The 17,651-nt window shown below is 60.4% G+C and overlaps 1 protein-coding gene across 1 annotated transcript; it reads right to left on the bottom strand.

Annotated features, from left to right (window-relative positions):
- Window positions 1-582: 582 nt before the first annotated feature.
- On the bottom strand, window positions 583-12,492 carry LFNG (LFNG O-fucosylpeptide 3-beta-N-acetylglucosaminyltransferase). Its single transcript, XM_049791311.1, has 8 exons — window positions 12,000-12,492; window positions 4,646-4,694; window positions 3,718-3,817; window positions 3,412-3,565; window positions 3,213-3,298; window positions 2,770-2,935; window positions 2,376-2,461; window positions 583-2,277 (listed from the first exon to the last, which is right to left on the bottom strand). The coding sequence occupies exons 1-8, from the start codon at window positions 12,405-12,407 to the stop codon at window positions 2,211-2,213; spliced, it is 1,116 nt and encodes a 371-aa protein (XP_049647268.1). The 5' UTR covers window positions 12,408-12,492; the 3' UTR covers window positions 583-2,210.
- Between the last annotated feature and the right edge of the window lie 5,159 nt (window positions 12,493-17,651).

Below are 17,651 nucleotides of genomic sequence, written 5' to 3'. Positions count from 1 at the left end.
ATGGAGGAAGGCGGAGGGAGGCGAGGATGGTGCAGGTGAAAGCTGGTACCCATGCAGCACAAACAGGGCTGGTTTTGGCAGGGGCAAAGGGGGGTGGGGGGGCAGATCTCAATGCTATTGCCACAACCCATGAAAGTTGAGGCTTAGTTACCGGCAGGTGGGTGCTTGGTGTTGGCTGAACCGGTGGTGGAGAGGGCGAAGGGAGGGAAGGGGCTCAGCCCCCCCCCGCAGCCCCCAACCTTCCCACGCACACGCCTGCCCGCCGGCTGTTAACAGCACCCTGCTAACAACCGGCTCTCACCTCGCCCCCGCTGCCTCCGCTCCCACCCCGAGCCTGGGAAAAACCAGCCCTGAGGTGCCAAGTCCTGCCCGAGCCTTTTGGGGAGGGGAAGGAGGAGAGGACCCTCGCGCCCTGGGATGCAAAAGGCCGGCGGATGCCGGTACCCGTGGGAAAAGAGAGGGATGCAGGCGCGACCCCTCCTCGGTGCATCCCTGAGAGCTTCGTTAGAGGTGATAACATCCGCGGGGGGAACAAGGGGTGTTCAGCGCAGCTCATCCATAAAGAGACGCCGGAGCCCAGGACCAGGTGACTGTGGTCAGCAAAAAAGCTGCTTTATTGGTGACGGCTCCCACGGGAACCCCGTGGCAGCAATCGGGTTCAAGTCCCTGAGAACACGCTGTCCATGCTGGTTCCCCATCCCACATCTATTGCTTTAAACACATCCTAGTTACAAAAAGCACAGAGTGATGTTCCAGATACTGGAACATATAAATTAAGGTAAGTGATAGTTACAAGACATCGCAATTTTTTTCTTTTCTTTCTTAAACAGATTATCAAAGGTTGGGGATTTTTTTTTTTCTGATCCACAGAAAATGTATAAAAAGCATTTTAAAATCTACATATTTCTCAATGTGGTTTTCTTCTTAAAAAAAGGCACAGTAAAAAAAATACTGGCGCAATAACATATTTACAACGCACCCATTATGGGCTATTTTCACTCAGCTTTGGGTTGGAAACGTTCAGCTCCGGCTCAGCCCATTTACCCCAGGGGTGCAGGGCTGGCAGCGGCAGGCAGGGCGGCTGCGGAGGGGGGGATGCAGGATTCTTCTCCGTCCCTGGCTAAATCCCTCCCCGGCAGGGAGAAAGCAATGGCCGGGCTGGGGAACGCTACCTGCCCGTGGCAGGTTCCCATCCAGCCGGGCACCTCTCGGGTTCTCCGGCCACCCCAGCAGCATCCGCAGGGCTGGAGGATGCTCTGGTCCCACGGTGGTGGTGGGGGGCACCCACGCAAGCCCACGGCTGGCCCGCGAGCAGGCGGGGAAGCGGAACCGAAGGGAGACCCTGTCCAAAAACGGTGCCCACACCGCACCGGCAGCTCTGGAAAAGCCCCCTCCCGTATTTATAGAAAGTCTTTACATTAGTCTCTATAAATAGTGCATAGATCGATGCTGCCAGCAACAGTTCAGCCAGACGGCGGGGGGAGAAGATCTGGGAAACGGAGCTAACGCCAACGCCGGCTGGCAGCCCACCCCACCGTCTCCCTCCGTTTTCGGCTGTGGAGCACCCAGCAGCTTTGCAGCACCCTGGAGCAGGGAGGTTTCCCCTGCCCACCCTCTGCCTGCCTGCCGAGCCAGGGAGCAAAACTCGCTGGTGACTCTTCATCCGAATCGGGAGCCGGAGCTTCGCTGCTGAGATTTTGGGGCTGGGAGAGAAGGAGGGTGGGATGGGTGAGGGGTTACGGGAGCGAGGTGGGCGGTCGAGGCAAGGGAAGCAGGAGAGGTACACACCAAAAAAACCTTAACATTTGAAAGGGGGGAGGGGGGGGGGGGAATTAAAAAAAAAAATAGGAGAAGCAAGCCCAGGGGAGGCAGAGGCCCGCAGTGCCTGCGGTCGCTCCCCACGCATGGCGTGGGGCCCGCCAGCACCGCGGGGGTGCCCCACGGTTAAGTGCTCAGGACCCGTCCCCCTCCACCGTCCTGGCCGGAGCAGGCAGCGGGGACGGGCAGGCAGGGCAGGCAGGGCAGGGGACACGGGGGCCGCACAGCAGCCTTCAGTACACACACACACACTGTGCAATACCACAGCAACGACGTCCGTCCGTCCGTCTGCCTCGCGGTGAGGCCGGACCGACACAACCCGCACGCGGGTCCCGCACGCCCGTCGGATACCGGGGAAATTCGGGACGAGGTTGGAGGGGGACACGAGCCTCCTAGTAAACCACGTTGGCGGGGCACCACGGCGTGTCGGGGTACAGCAGGCAGTGCACGGAGCGAAACCTGCGGAGGAGAGGAGCGATGCTGAGCGTGGCGTGGCGACGGCCCCGCGGCACCCCGGCTTGGGGGGGGGGACACGGGACAGGGTCTCCTCATCTCACCTGGATGGGTCCTCCTCGACGGAGAAGGCTCCCTTCATGTGGATGGAGTTGCGCTTGTTTTCGAACATGCCGTAGCTTAGTGTCACCTGGAGGGGGGGAGGACAGAGGGGGGTCAAGCGGCCGACATGGCCACAAGGATCAAGCAGGGGCGTTGGGGGGGGGGGCTGCAAAATTCCCCCCGTTTCCCAAGGTCTCCAGTCACAGCCTGTATCACTTCTCAGGGATGGGCTGATGGGGCTTTCGCCCTCCGCTGACGTGTTGGTCACGCGTCAATCAACCTCCTAGCCGTGATGCCCAATTTTTAGGTGCCAACATGAAAGCAGCTGATGGTACCGTCCACCCCCAACCCCTCCATCCACCCCAGGGCGTCAGGACAAACAGGTATCCCCTATACCTGTTTGTGGATCTCCGACTTGGGCACCTGGTGGAGGTTCTCCAGGTGCGAGTGGAAGAGGTTGCTGCGGATGAGCTTCACCCCCAGCACGGACTCGATGATGTAGCCGATGGTGCAGTCGTCGGGCAGGCGGATCTTCTCCGCGGTGCTCATGAAGTGGCCCCCGCTGTGGGGAGACAGAGAGGGGCTGCAGAGGAGCAAAGCCCAGGGGATGTGGGCACCCTGCGGGGTTTGGGCTTGGCCGGTGGGGGCCCAGCTCTCATTAAAAGTCAATTAGGGGGAACCGAAGTCCTTCCCAGCTTGTTTCCAAGCCTCCTGCAGGCACCCCCAGCAAGGCAAAGAGAGCAAGGTGGTGGGACGCGGTCCAACGTCCATCCCCAAAGATGTCGCCGCTCTGTGCCCCGTGACAAGTCCCCACGGGAGAGCAACGCCAACGCTCTTACCTGGCCCACGGGCTCATCTTCAGTGCCAGCCCCCGGCTGATACAAAACCCCGCTCCGCCCGTGGCAAACCAGAAATGCACAGGGTGCTGCGAGAGAGGGGGAAGCAGTGGCCGTGAGACCTCCTTCCGCCGACCGGGGAGCAAATCCCAGCCCAAATTAAGCCAGCCCCAACCTCTCACCCACCCCCCCTCCACCTCACCATCTTGTTCTCGCTGATCCTTTCCGTAGCCTGGATGGGCCGGTCCAGGCTGGGTTTCCCGATGTAGATGTCCTGCGTGTGGGGATAGCTGGAGAGCAGCTTCACCAGCGTCCGCACGTTCACGTAGTTGTCGTCATCCACGTGGCAGAACCACCTGCAGTGGCAGCAGTGTCACGCCGGGCCGGGGCAGCTCCCCAGACCCCACGCTGAGATACGGCCCCAAAAAACGTGAACGGCCTCCGCTTGCACTGTCCCCCTCCCCTCGCAGCCCCGCCGCCCCCTGCGGCAGCCCCGGGCGCTGCTTACTTTCTGCCGGACTCGATGAACTTGTCGTACTCCACGGCCATCTTGCAGGACAGAGCCTGGCGGCTGTGGGCGGCCGAGCAGTTGGTGTTGATGACGTTCCCTGTCGGAAAAGACGGGGGGGTCAAAGCCCGGCATCAGGGAATCCCAACGCCTCCCCGCATGCTCAAATGGCGACGCTTCATCACACACATCCCAGGCGTGCCAGGCAGATGGAAACCCCATGGATATCCCTGATGCTCGGTGGCCTCCATGCCACGTCGTTTTGGGCAAAGAATGAATTTTTTTCTGTGAATGGTTTTTGGGTCCACGTGAGACAAGGGAAGGGATGAGCAAGGGATGCGGATGCAGCAGATGCACCAGCGTTGAGTGATATATCACTTGCCATGCATGATGCCACCCTACATCACCTTGCCCATCCCGGGACGATGTACCAGCCACCCTGGGAGCGAGGGGGTGTCTGAGAGCTGGCTGCTCCAGCACATGGTATCCAAAATCCTGTTCCCGCTGCCTTTTCCTGCAGTGGCCACACTGGGCCCAGGGAAGGTCTGCCAGGGAAATGCTCCCATGAAATCTTGGCCGCGTTGCCCGTCAAACCCACCTCGCCCCAGGAAAAAAACTGGTGCAAAGGCACCCACTCCATCAGCGTGCTCCCCAGCAGCAACATGCAGGAGATGGACTGGGCTGACTGGGAAGGAAACCTCCCGGGCAGAGGGTGCTTTAGGCACAATCAGTGAAACAAGTTGCCTCGTTCTCAGCCGAGGTCCCTATGGCGAGGGCTCCTGAGATTAGTGTCTAACCAGTGGCATTTTGGCCATTTTTTTTCCGAGTTCCCATGGTAGGCTCCATGCCAGCCATGCTCCCCAGGCAGGGGCTCCTCAGGGGACCTGGCTGGCTCACGCACGCAAAGGGACAAGGGCCACAGACTCACGTGCTTGCTTCTTCAGCTCTTCATCCTCCCCATCTGTGAAGATGAAGGTCTGAAAGAGAAGACGAGGCACGTTTGAGGACCAAGGGGCTGAGGCCACGTGGCTCTGGATGCGACACGGCACTCCTCGGCAGCACCAGGGATCAGCCCCTCCGGGATGCCGGCGGTGACTTCTTCCCCCTCACCAAAACCCAAAGCGGCACCGGAGACGCTGGGCATTCCCGCAACACACTCAGCTTCAGACCAAGGAGGGTGCCAAGCCGTCCCGGCTGGACATGGCACGCACCGTCGTGTCTCACCGAGGTGCAAACCTCAGCCCCCCACCCTGAGCATCCCCATCCTCTCGCCTTTTCCGTGAAGCACCAGCAGGCAGGGGAATTTGGGGCGACGCAAGGGGCCGTCCCCAGCACGAGGCGGAGAGGAGCAGGTGACGGGGAGCGGGTACAGAACGCAGCTTGAGCTGCGCCGGGACTTCAGACTTTAGCCGATGCGGCCGGGGATGCCGAAGCAGCCGCCCGGCAGCTCTCCCTTGCCCGGGCAGGTGTGTTTGCCCACGACGCCGGCTGCCAGCCACATCCCCACCTGTGTCAACAGCACTTCACCGTCCCCGACCACTTGCAAAACACCCCCCCCCAGCTCCTCTCTGCTCCCTAGCCCCCTCCCAGGGTGGCTGAGTGGGTGCCGGTGGGTGGCTCTCGCCAGCCCCGAGGAGGGGACAGTCCCTCGCTGCCCACCCCAGCACGGTCCCCACGGTGCCAGGCAGCATCCCACCTCCACCCCAAGCACCCGAGCTGCCCGCCCGGCTGCACTCCTCTATTTACACAGCTAATTCCTGGCATATGCTGCCCGGGTAGGAGGATTGGGAGGGGGGGCTGCTGTTGGCCTGGGATTTGGGGAAGGATGAGAAGCAGGAGGAGAGAGCAGGGGGTGGGAAAGGCAACGCCATCAATCAGCGGGCAGCAAACAAAGCTGGAGGAGAGAAACCACAACCAGCTGCCAAGCGCTATTAAAAACCAGACGTGCACAAAAGGGCAAAAGAAGAAAGACAAAAGGGCTGGGGGGGGGGGGGGGGAAGGAAGGCAGGAGGCGGCGGAGGGGGGGGGGACGATGATGGAGCCTGAGCACTGGGGATGATGAATTACAAGTGAGCTGGAAATTGGGTGCCACCCCGCAGCCGGCCGGCCCCGGGAACGCGCTGGGGTTTTGTGGTTTGTTTGAGGAGGTGGGTACAATAGTGGGGTTGACTTTACTCAGCGGAGGAGAGTTAAGCGGGCAGCGGTGGTCATTAGCATACAGCTGCACTGGTTAACCCGGCCGGCCTGTGTTTGCTCAGGTCCCAAGCTGGGAGGCTGGTGGGGAGAGCCCAGATCTGCTGGGAGGCTGAATGGGAGGGGAGGAGGGCGCGTTCCTGGGGACGGGGCTACAAGTGACCTTTGGGGCTTTTCTCCTTGGGGAGAAAAGAAAAAGGAAAAAAAAACCAAAAAAAGAATGGAGGAGGTGGGAAGGCAAGTTCTCACAAATGCACAGCCTGCTGTGCAGCCTGGCTTTTGGGGAGGGCCAGAGGTCAGCCCCCCCAAGGGGTCAGGAAGGCTTTGAGCAAAAGTTTAGGGGATGGGGGACCTGCTGATGAGGAGGGGACAGCTGGGGGACAGGGACCTTAGCTCAGCAGCTGCGGGGCCAAAGATACCTGTGGCCGTTGTGGCCCCGGGGACACATCACTGCTGGGACGGGACAGGGTCAGCGCTGCGCACGGAGGAGGAGGATGTCACCCCCAACCAACACAGGGTCCAGCCAGCACCTCGCTGCTGGTCCCCATTTCCCCCAGGTGCCCAGCAAGGGGTCAGGCGGCTGGGGGGGGCTACGAGCTGAACCAGGGCAGCAGGAGACCATCCAAGGATGCCCAAGACGATCCCATCACAAGACCGTTCTCATCCACTCCGAGACACGTGGTGCCCCGGTACATCCCTCCCGGGCTCCAGCCCTGCTGGAGGGGACGGGGGACACAGCCTCCGCACAGGCGAGACAGAAAATGTTTGCTTGATTAGCACAGAAACGCCGTCCAGCAACTGCCTTCAGCTGCTCCAAAAATAACCCCACAACTAATCCTCCAGCTCAGCCGCTATAAATAGACCACAGGGACAATTGTTTATTACTCGCCCGTACCGAAAGGCAGGCGAGTCCTAAGGAGGCATCTTCCCTCCAGCCTCTCCCCCCGTACATCCCCATAATTTTCCTGGTGTGGGTGGACCAGGTGACACTTTGGGGACCAGGACAGGGGCACACAGCCCTGCAAGTCACATCATAGGGACTATCGGGGCCTCACAGGTTCCCCATCTCCCTCCCAGGCCCACCACAACATTCTATTAAAACTAAAAAAAAAAAAAAAATATAAAGCCTTTATTTTTTAATTCATTTGTCTGCATTTCCTGGAGGGGAGCTGCACCCTTCCTACACAGCCCCTTTGCCTGGGGCTGCAAGGGAGAGGAGCAGAGGTGCCAGGTGAGCCTGGGAGGGCACAGACCAGGAAAAGAGCGGGACAAGAAAACACCGTGTCCGCGTGACAAAGGAAAAACCACGGATCAGCCTTTGGCATCCCCAGTGTGGGGTGCTGGACATACAGTGGAGCAAGTAGGATGGGACACTGCAGCCAACATCCCCGAGCTGTCACCTACCAAGCCGCCATCTCCAGCCCCAACCCCTCTCCCAGGCAGAAAGCACCCAAAGCCCTTACACCCAACCCCTCTCCACCTTTCTCCCACTTGGCCCCTGCGCCAGCCGTGGCGCTGAGGGGTGCCAGGACCTCCTGGGCCTCCCCCGCAGTAACTTTTCCTGCGGGGTGCAGGAGAGGAAAGGCCCGCTGCCCCCCCCCAGCCCTTGCAGGAAACCTCATTGTTCTCAAAACTGCAGCTTCAAGAAACACAGGATGCCAAATCCCTCCCAAACAATAGCTGCCACTGCTTCATACGGCCCCGTACAATGCGCGGCCTCTGCGTACGGGACCGAGAGGCACCCGGGGTCCCTATGGCCGGGATGGGGTCAGCCCCCCCCAACTGCCTGCAAGGAGCCAGGCAGCCGCCTGCAGCCCCCCATGTCCTCCTCACCCTTGGGGAGGGCCCATTTCTTTTTTTTTTTTTCTTGCCTTCCCCTTCGTTCCTCCTTTCGCGGTGACTCATTTCCCCCTCCACCAACCGAGCTCATGGGTCTCTGGGTGCTGCTCAAGGCGTCCCACCAGCCGCAGGACCACCCCGGGGGTCATCCTGCCACCCTCCGCGCTGCCTGGCCCAGCGGTCCGGTCAGCTTTCTGGGGTGACACACGCTCAGCAGACCCCCATGCCCACCGCCGTCTCCACCTTCCCCAGCAGCACACCAGCCGAAAAGGGGAACTGGCATCCCCGTGACCCTGCAGCGCACAAATCCTGCCCCCGCGCCACGTCTCATTTCCCTGTGCTGGGAGAGGATGGAGCACCCCGTCACCCACCTACGCAGCACCCGGGGGGGGGGGGGGGGGCTGCACCCACTTTCACCCTGAGGACAAGGGGGATGCAGCCACCCTGCTTGGGTACAGGGAGGCAGCCAAGAGGTGCTGGGGAGGGGGCTGAGCCTCCAGCTGGGCAGGGGGCTCTGGGGGGAGGCAAAGGTGCTGCCGGAGCAGGTCCCTTCCCCAGCTTTTTGTCCCCTGCAGCAGATGTTTTCCCTCCAGCCTGTGGGGGTTAGGAGGGAAAATCCCCACCCCGCTTCAACGGGGTGGGAGCAGCGCGATGGCAGTGTCCCGGCGCTGGCAGCGTCCCCACTCCTGCGTGGTGGTGGGTTTCCCCAGGACTGGGGTGGGGGGGGGTCTGTGCTGGCACAGGGGTCCCAGGGCTGGGACCTGCAGAGGCGGGGAAGGGGCTTGCCAGGCCGCAGGCCCTTTGTCCCGTTCCCCCCCCCCCCCCAGGTCCTTTCGTCAAGAGGAAGAATCCTCCACTGTAATTTTAAATGCTATAATTTTTTAATAACCTCCTCGCAAACAATGAGCTCATTGTGCGGCGAGGGTCCCCCACCCTCCCGCCTGGCGCTCCACGCGCGCCGCTCACCGGCTCCGGGGCTTTTATGGACAAGGACAGCGGCATTATTTGGGGCAGGCAATTAAGGGGCCCCCACCCCCAAAAACCACACAGGCTGCCCGGGGCGGGGGCAGCAGGGAAGGACCCTCACACATGAGCTGAGTTCAGCAGTGCTCAGCAGGCCCTGGCGCGTAGCCCAGGGCTGGGGGAAGCCGGCTGCACTGGGGAGCTGTTTTGGGATGAGCAACCCAACCCAGTCTCAACCGCTCCGGTGGGAGCCCAAGTGGGACACCAGTGCCAGCGCCATCCACCGCAGCCACCCCAAGGATGGGGACCCTGGCCAAGGTGCTAGAGAAATTTGGGAGCCTCAGAAGGCAAACCCATTCCCTCTGCCCCGAGAGCAGGAATTTTTTCAAAGCCTGCAATTATCACGCCGAGCTGGAGGAAGCCAGCAGATCCCACGCTGGTGGGACGACAGCCCAGCCCAGACCCCTCACGGGCACCGCGGTGTGCGCCGAGCCGCCCGACCGCCTTCGGGGTGCCCTGCGGACGGGGGACGTTTCTTATGCAACTCTGCCATTGCAAATCACCCGACTCAGCAGGAAAGCGGTGGGTTTGGACTCACTCCTGTCCAGGATTTCTGCCTAATGGCCATTTTTCCTCCCCCTTCTCTTTTCTTTCAAGTGCAAAGTTTCCCCAGACTACACTCCAGCATCCTAAGGATAACCGAGACAGCTGGAAACTCTCCCCAAAGCAAGGAGGGGAAAACCCATAACTCTCCTTCAACAGCAGCTTGTCGGGCCTGGATTGTGCAACCCGAGGAGCAGATTTAGAATCGAATAGGGATCTGCTCTCCCTGGGCAGAAAGAAGCAGGAAGGAGAAGGGGGTGCCCTTCGCAGTGTCTTGGAGGGGACAGAGGGCAGGAAACAGGGACTATTGTGGGCAGAACAAAGAGCAGCCAAGGAAGGACACAATAGCTATTCCTCCCTATCTGCCAGGGTCCAGCCTGGAGTTACCTGCTGGATTTAACCCCTTCTCACCAGTGCCTGCATCCCTCCCGCTCGGAGAGCTGCCTGGCTAATGAAGAGCCGAGAGGGAGGTCGGGGTTTGATGCAAGAAGAGGATCAGGGGAAGGAGAGACCTGCCATGGGGCACGGGGGATTCTCAGCCCGTGGGTAGGAACTTCCACATGTCGCTGAGGCAGCACACGTGCCTGAGCACCACTAGTGAAACAGGAGCGAGGGAGGGACAGGATGAGCAAAGACGGGCCTGACTCAGACCAAGAGAGACGTTTGAGCAGAGGCAGCACCCCGCTGTCACCAAACCACCCTCCTGGGGCAGAAACCACGGGACCAGGCAAGGAGGGGATGCAGGAACTGCACAGCTTCCCCGAGACAGGGAAGCAAGGGAGAGGAGCACCATGGCACCAATCCTGCACTCCGCAGGCAAAAAAAAAACCCCAACTTGATGCCAAGTTTGGGGGAGCCCAGGGTGTCCCAAAGCTTCCCAGATAGAGCAGCCAGGTCAACCAGGGAAGACCGGAGCCGGTCACCACTGGCAGCACAGGTTCATCCCCTCTGCCTCCATGTGTCCCCCCCCGCCAGCCCTCGTTTTTCTCCGCAGGACTTCGCGCCGCCTCCAGCTCTCTCGGCAGCTCCTTGTCCTCAAGTGCTGTACAAGAGCCGTCACTCAGCGGCTTGGCTTGTCAGGCGGGCACCTCGCCGGGCTGCGGCCCCCCTGGCTTCATGGCCCTCATCTCTAGGCAACCTGACCTGGACACGGCCGGCTTCGGCTCCCCCGTTCCCATGGAAAGTGCCACACAAGAGGCTGCGAAGCCTTTTCTCTGCGCCAGGAGAAAAGGGGCTTTGTTAGCTTGCCCAGGGGGACAGCGTGAGAGCCGAGCCTTGGGTCTCTGGGAATCCAAACGGACAAACGAAGCACAACAAAAAAAAAAAAAAAAACTAGAAGAAAGCCGGAGCTCACAAGAGAGAGGGGGGAAAAAAAAAAAAAAAAAGAGCAGCCATTCCCAGGATCATCTGTAGGTGCTCAAAGAGCGTTTTCCACCACCACCACTCACCACCCCCTCGCAGTGACAGCAGAGCATAAAAGAGGTTTCCACTAAATAACTGTACCAGGGAAAGACAGCAGAGCCACTGCCAAGCCCAGGAGACCTGAGCAAAAAAAAAAAAAAAAAAAAAAAAAAAAAAAAAAGACAGGATTCACAAAGCGGGGTGGGGGAAACCCCCAAGATAATGCTTGGGGTAAGTTGCAGGAGCTAAGACCCCACAAGGTCCGGCAGACCCGGGTGACGGAGGCAGGGGCAGGTCGATCCCCACCCCCACCTCCCTCCTCAGCCACCCCAGATTTTGAAAAAAAAAAACCCCAACCCCCAAAAAAAACCAATTTGCAAGCAAGAAGCATGATTCCAGGCCAGGAGGAAACACGTGAAGACAGTAGGATGAAAAGGTTAGGACCAAGCATAACTTACTTGGGAAGCTGTCTAAGGTTAGAAAAAGTGTCTTAAGAGCAGATGGCAAGGCACATTTCCGAAGGAAACAGCTTTTTTTTTTTTTTTCTCCCCCCTTTTCAATTTTGCTTCAGTACTTGAAGGACAGCGTGAGGGACTGCCAGGGCTCTGGGTACGGCATCAGTAAGGTCAGGAATCGGACTAGCTGGAACCGCTGTGGTGCGGGTGAGCCAGAGCAGACCTGCAAAAGCCCCCAGCAACACCAGTACCTGCCCAGTTCCTGGCAAGGGGACCGAGATCCTCGGCACGTCCCGGTGCTCTCTCGGCCCTGGGCTGCAAAAACGGGGTGTCCTTTGGGCAACCCACCTGCGGGCACTTGGTGGGGCCCTGCTAAACCTCACCCGCAGCCCAGGAGGGCACCGACAGGGACCTGACCCCGACTGCGGCACCAGAGGGCTGGGTTGCATCCCTACAGCGTGCCTCAGTTTCCCCAGTGGAAAGCAACTCGGGGCAAGCTCTGCAATGGGAGCCGCTCGGCACGAAGGAGATTTTTTTGGGGGAGACGGCTGCTGGGTGCGAGGAGCCCAGGTGAGTCTCTCTCCATCACTCGCCCCGCAACGCAGCCCTTCGCCCTCCCGAAACCACGGCTGGCTCCACGACGGCCCAGCCAGCCTCCAAATCCCACCCTGCTCAGGGGGAGCAGAAAGAGGAGGTGGCATTTACCGGGACACAACACCCCCCACGCCACGAAGGGCCGGGCGCGGAGCTGCCACCCGTGGGCTGCAGCCCCCCCCTCCCCGCTCCGGCCAGGGGCTGGGCCCGTCCCCATCCCCCCCGTCCCCTCACCATGTCGCGGTTGCGGGAGATCCAGGTGTCGAGCAGCAGCTCCAGCCTCGCCTTGTGAAACTTCTTGGTGGTTTTGACGGCGATGAAAACGTCGCGGGGGGAAATATCCTCGGCCGGGGGTCTCGGGGGGCTCGGCGGAGCGGCGGGCAGCTCCCGCCGGGCTCGGCTCAGCCGCCCGAAGTAATCGGCGAAGCTCCGGAGAGCGGCGGGACCCTCCGCCACCGCCACCGCCGGGGCTGGGGGGGCCACGGCCACCGCCCCCAGGCTCTGCAGCGCCCGCTGCGCCCCACCGGCCTCCCCCCGGGCCAACCCCGGTCTCCCCGGCGGCTCCACCATGAGCACCAGCAGGCAGGTGAACATGGAGCCCACGAGGGACAGCAGCAGTTTCCTCCCGCAGCTCTTCAGCATCCTCCCGCCGCCGGCCACCCGCGCTCCTCCTTCCTCCTCCTCCTCCTCCTCCTCCTCCTCTTCTTCTTCTTCTTCTTCTTCCTTCTTCTTCTTCTTCTTCCTCCTCCTCCTCCTCCTCCTCCTCCTCCCTCCTCCTCCTCCTCCTCCTCCTCCTCCTCTCCGCGCCGCCACCGGCCGCGCTCCGCCCGCCCCACCACCGGCCCCCCGCTCCGCTCCGCCGCCTTTTAAACCGCCCCCGCCTCCGCCCGGGGAGGGACGGGGACCGGGGACCGTCCCCCACGCGGGGGCGTGGGCAAGCCAGCGCCCTGCCCTGCCCGCAGCCTGCCCGCTCCCTTCTCCCAAACCCCCCGCGCCTTGTCCCGTGTCCTCCCCTTCCAGTCCCCCCCACTCGTGTTTCTTGCCCCCCCCCCCCCCCCCCCCGGCCCCATCCTGCCTGGCTTCTGCCCTCGGCTCACCTCCTGCTTTTGCCTTTAGTTTTTTTTGGAGCGTGTGGCAGGGTGCAGGCAGGCTGCCTGCTTCTCCTTCCCTCCCTGCGAGGCCCTGGGGGGGGGGGGAGGGGGTGGGAAGATGGGGAGGATGGGGGTACACCCGTCCCTGCAGCCCCACCAGCGAGCAGGGAGCATCGTCGGCTGTTTCGTCCGTAGCAAAGGGGTGCGTTTCCCCCCTCCCCACTCATGCCGAGCTTTTTATTTCCCAGAGCCCTGCGCCGAGGTTTTCTCACAGCCGTGTCCAAGAGGTTACCAGAAAGCCGACCAGCCTGACCAAACTCCAGGCAGTTTCCCATCAGTCTCTTCTGAGACGTCATTAAAAAAAAAAAAAAAAAACCCACCCAAAACAAACCAAAACCCCCCCAAAACCACAGCACTCCTCTCACTTTCACCGAGCTCCAGCCTGGTGGGTAAATCCGGGAATGGGGCACTGGGGGGGTTTGTTCCCATCCCTCCCAGGAGATGCTCCCAAACCCAGCTAACCCCATCCGGGGTGCAGCACCGTGCTTTGGATGATGGACAGCCCCAAGGTGCAGGGGTGTCCGAAAATAAATGCTACATAGACTCCAAGCAAGCCCCTTCGGTGATCGCTAACCACGATAATGATGCTTTGCTAAATGAGACACTGTTTTTCCAGCCAGGCAGTGGGAGAAGTGGTGGCTCCAAGGGAAAACTGGGTTGAAATCTGGCCTTGGATATGCCACCAACCTGCTATTTTACTGACGCCAAACCCCGGGGCCTCTTTTCCCCCTTATCCACCCTCTCTGCAGGCAGGGAGCTCTTGGGGTTTTTCTCTCCCAGCGTGTGTGCTGCTACAGGGAGGCTGATTTGGGTTTGGGTCTGGGCTGCAGTGTAATGCCATAATCAGGGGCTGCTGCGTTTTTGGGCAGGGACCTTGTCCAACTTGCATTTTTCCTGCTGTCACGTGCTCCATTCATCTCTGGCACTGCATAAACAATACCATAATACCAGGCAGGACGAAGCAGGGAAGCTGCTTCCTCAGGCAAGCCCCAGCATTTGCCTTCTCCTGATTTTAGCCTATACATTCCCCTGGTCAGTCCTTCAACCATGGCTCCAGGCTAGAAATGCTCGGGAAGGCTGTGGGGTTTGGGTTTGCATGTCAGTGCCCATGTCTGGGGAGAGACCTGTGCCTCCAAAGAAGCCTCCCATAATAAAAGAAAAAAAAAGCAGTTAGACCGTACAAACACAGGAACCGAATCCCACACTCCCCACTTCCCGCTATTGCTGCAGAGCCCAGCCTTCTAGTCTCAATTTGCTTTTTTTCTTCGGGCGCCCTTTGTCTCCAACCCGATGGCACAGCATCCGTGGCTTGAGAGGCAGCTGAAAAGCCCGATCGGCAAAACCCTGAATGAAGAAAGAGCTCCTTTCTCCGGGAGCCAAAAGGGGACGAAAAACACTTTTCCCCCGACCAGCTGCTCTCCCGCTCCCGCAGCCCTGGCGCTGGCCGGGGACATGCGCCGTGGCCAGATGTTGGGGTCCCCGCCGGCGCCGCGGGGCAAGTGACAATACGGGCTCTGTGTGCCGCCGGCCCCCGAGCCATGTGTCGGGGTCTGGCGAGCCACCGTGCCGCCTCCAGCGCCGGCACAAGGGTTCTCCCGGCCCCCGGCGCTGCCCGTAACTCCCTTCCCGGGGCTGGCGCTCGGCTCAGCCCAGCTGCCCAGGGTCAGTGAGCTGTGGCAGCGAGGGGAAGCCGTTCTTTCGGCGGCATTGTCCCGTCGGAGCGAGAATCCCCCGGGATTTTGTCCGGCCACTGGCCACGTCCCCCACAGGCTTCCTCTCAGGCGCCTGGCCTCCTGGCTCGACCCTCGCCTGCCACGTGGATGTCCTCAGCGAGGCACGGGAAATTTTTGGGTTCCCTTGGGGAAACGGTGATGGGGTAAGTAGTCGCCCTGCTTACCCCTCGGTGGGCACAGGTTGGTACCCAAGGGGCGGGGAGCAGGAGGCTGCCGCGGGGAGGATGCTCGCAGGAACGCCCCGTGCCCGGTTCGGTGGCGTTCAGCCACTCTTCTGGGTATGAAGAGCCTAACCCTAACCAGGGTAGCCCCAGCACCAGACAAATTTGGGTGCCCCATTAATACAGGGGCTATGGAACAGGGATGGTGTCATGGCTGCTCTGCAGGACTGGGAGGGGGAGTCTCACTTTCTTCCCCCAGAATGACCCCATTTTGGACACAGCCCATAACTCACCCCACTGAGATGTCACAGGGTGAGCCCAGTGGGGTGGTTGTGCCCGGCTCCAGAGGGATGCATCCGAGCCAGAACTCGCTGCCCAAGTCCCCCAGATCTCAGGGATATGCCCTTTGCAGAGGAACCCCACTAGCTCATTCCCACTGCAAATTAACCTCACCGAAACTCTGTACTGGTTTCCCACTGGAGCTGGTTGGATTCAGCCCCACACTGACCCAGGGCTGGGGCTGCACGTGGGGCATCTCTTTTTCAGCCATACCGTGGTATTAGGTTGGTTTAAATTGGTTTAAACCCTCCGCGTTGCCCCCGGTCGCAGCCTGACCCCGGCTCTCGATAGGTGGTCCCTAAGAAGCTCCCAGGTTCTCAGGGCTGCTAAAAATGGTTAATAAATCCCCAGTAATAAAGTGTTCAGCTCATCCGAGAGAAACGCTGCGCTCGGGCTGCCAAGCTGCATTGTCCACCCGGAACGATTTACGCGCTTCATCAGACAGGGGTTAAAAGCTCTGTCAGGTGCCGACTTCGCCGCCATCGCATTGTCGCGGGTATTTAACGGGGTTCGGCCCCGACGTGCGGCTGGGCGGCCGCTGCTCCGACCGCACGGCCGAGGTGTGCGAGGGAGATGTTGGAGGAGGGCAGCCTGAGAGTCGGATCCTGCCCGCGGGCCCCCTCTCACCCCCTGCTTTTTCTTTCTGGGATTTTCTGAGAGCACAAAAGAGACTTTGCATCAATTACTGGTAGGAAAACGGCAGCGCCCTGTGGCAGACTTCTGCGCTCCCTGGCCCGGGTTTGGTTAACTTCCCATTGTCTGATGGGCTCTGCTACTCAGGGCCGGTGCGAGGGCTCGGTTTTTTTCATCTGTTGGGGTTTTTTTAACCACCCTGGCAAGAAAAAAACCTTCCTGCCCTTGTAGCAGAGGGTCTGGCGGTACCACCGAGGTGGCTGCAGAGAGCGGAGCACGTCAGTCCCTCTCTGCCCAGCACCCAAATCTCCTGCAATGGGTGCTCATGATGCATCTCCTGATGCTGACCTGTCCCCGTCCCCATCGTCCCCCGATGTGGTCCAGCTCTGGCACCGCTCTACGCTGGGACCTGCTGCAAACGCCATCCACCCTCCGTGGCCTCAGACCCTACGTCGCTTTCTCCCTTCACCTCGGGAGACTGCGGGTCCCCTCGGCAAGGCGGGGGACGGGGGACGGACACGATGCGATCCGTGCAGGGCACTTTGAGATCCCACGGGGCCAGGGGGCTATACAAATGCAAAGCGTTATTATTTTCCCGAGGCTGAAGCAGAGGCCTGAGAAAGGTTGAGCGAGAGAGGCAGCGAGCGGGGAACAGCGGGGGATTTAGCTCCTGAAAAGGAGCTGGGGAAAAAGCGGGCGAAGAGTTTCATTGTGCGCTGGGCAGAGGGGGTCACGAGCAAGTTAAACTGGTTAATGTATTGGAGCAGCTTCCTCCGAGCTGCTGGGAGCAAGCAAAGCCCTGCAACAAAAGGCCGAGGGAGCATTCTTGTGGGGAAAGTGGGCTCTCTTTAAAAGGATTTGATTTCTTTTCTGTCAGTTGAATGGAATTTGGTGGTGACTCCTCCAGGTCTAAGAATTTGGGGCTTTGGCGGTGGCAGTGGCGGGAGGGGATGGTCCCCGTCCCCCCCCCCCCCGCCCCGTTCCTGCATTCTTCTCCATCTCCAAGCCCACTGCCCCCAGATTACAGCCCCCGGTGTTGTGGGGGGAGAGGGGCTGGGGGAACACAAGCAGCCCCATAGACGCGCTGATCTTGAAAGAAAGCGAGGGGCACGGGGCCGTCCCCGTCCGGACTGGTTTCTCATGCTCCCTATTCAGCCCAGGGGAGGGGAGGTAGATTTGGGGAGAGGGGAGGGCGGTGGGGCAGCCACCACGGAATTAATGCCTCTCTCGGGGCTTCGTGGTCGAGGTGGATCTCAGGGGGGTTTCAGCAGTGTAAGGTGTGCAAGGGGAGCTTTCCCCTCTTTCCTTTGGGGAGTGAATTTTTAACGTTAAAACTGTGGAACAAAGGTAAAAACAGGAGGGAAAGGGAACCTGAACTAGCGAACCAGCTGGATCCGACCCCGCTTTCCCGGAACCTGTGCACCTCTCTCCTCCCGGCAGCAGCTCTTAGGGCAGCTGAGGACTGTCCTTGCACGCCTGGCTCTCCCAGCCCAAAATCTCTGGGCTGGCAGTCAGGATTCCCCCCTCCCCCGTCTTCATGGGTACACTCACACAGAGCCAGGGGACTGCCACCGGCCAGGGATGCTGGGCTGGATGCAGGTCTCTCGTTGGGTATTGACCCCGACAGCAAACCAGGGAGCTTTAGAGCTGTTCTGGGCTGGAGGCTTGCGGTCACATATTGCTTAGATTTAACTGGCAATGTGGGTTTGGGGTGGTAAAAGAAAATAATTAATTCTGCAGAGCTTAAGCGACTGGTGGTCCTGCACTGCATGAGCTATTGCAGAGCCAGAGCCTTCAGCAGTGGACAGACAGACAGAGGTGAGTGGGGCAGCAAAGGCTCCCACCAACAGTGCCCAGCTCACCGTGCCT

This window comes from Accipiter gentilis, chromosome 33, assembly GCF_929443795.1.
Source record: "Accipiter gentilis chromosome 33, bAccGen1.1, whole genome shotgun sequence".
NCBI lineage: Eukaryota > Metazoa > Chordata > Aves > Accipitriformes > Accipitridae > Astur > Astur gentilis.
Note: the sequence above shows the minus strand (reverse complement) of the source record. Positions and strands in the feature narration are given on the sequence as shown.

Coding starts and splice junctions, on each gene's coding strand:
- LFNG (XM_049791311.1), bottom strand. CDS start 12,407: ATGCTGAAGAGCTGCGGGAGGAAACTGCTGCTGTCCCTCGTGGGCTCC. Junction 4,695..11,999: donor TCTCCCGCAACCGCGACATG/GTGAGGGGACGG, acceptor CTTCTCTTTCAG/ACCTTCATCTTCACAGATGG. Junction 2,462..2,769: donor AGTCGGAGATCCACAAACAG/GTATAGGGGATA, acceptor CCCCCCCTCCAG/GTGACACTAAGCTACGGCAT.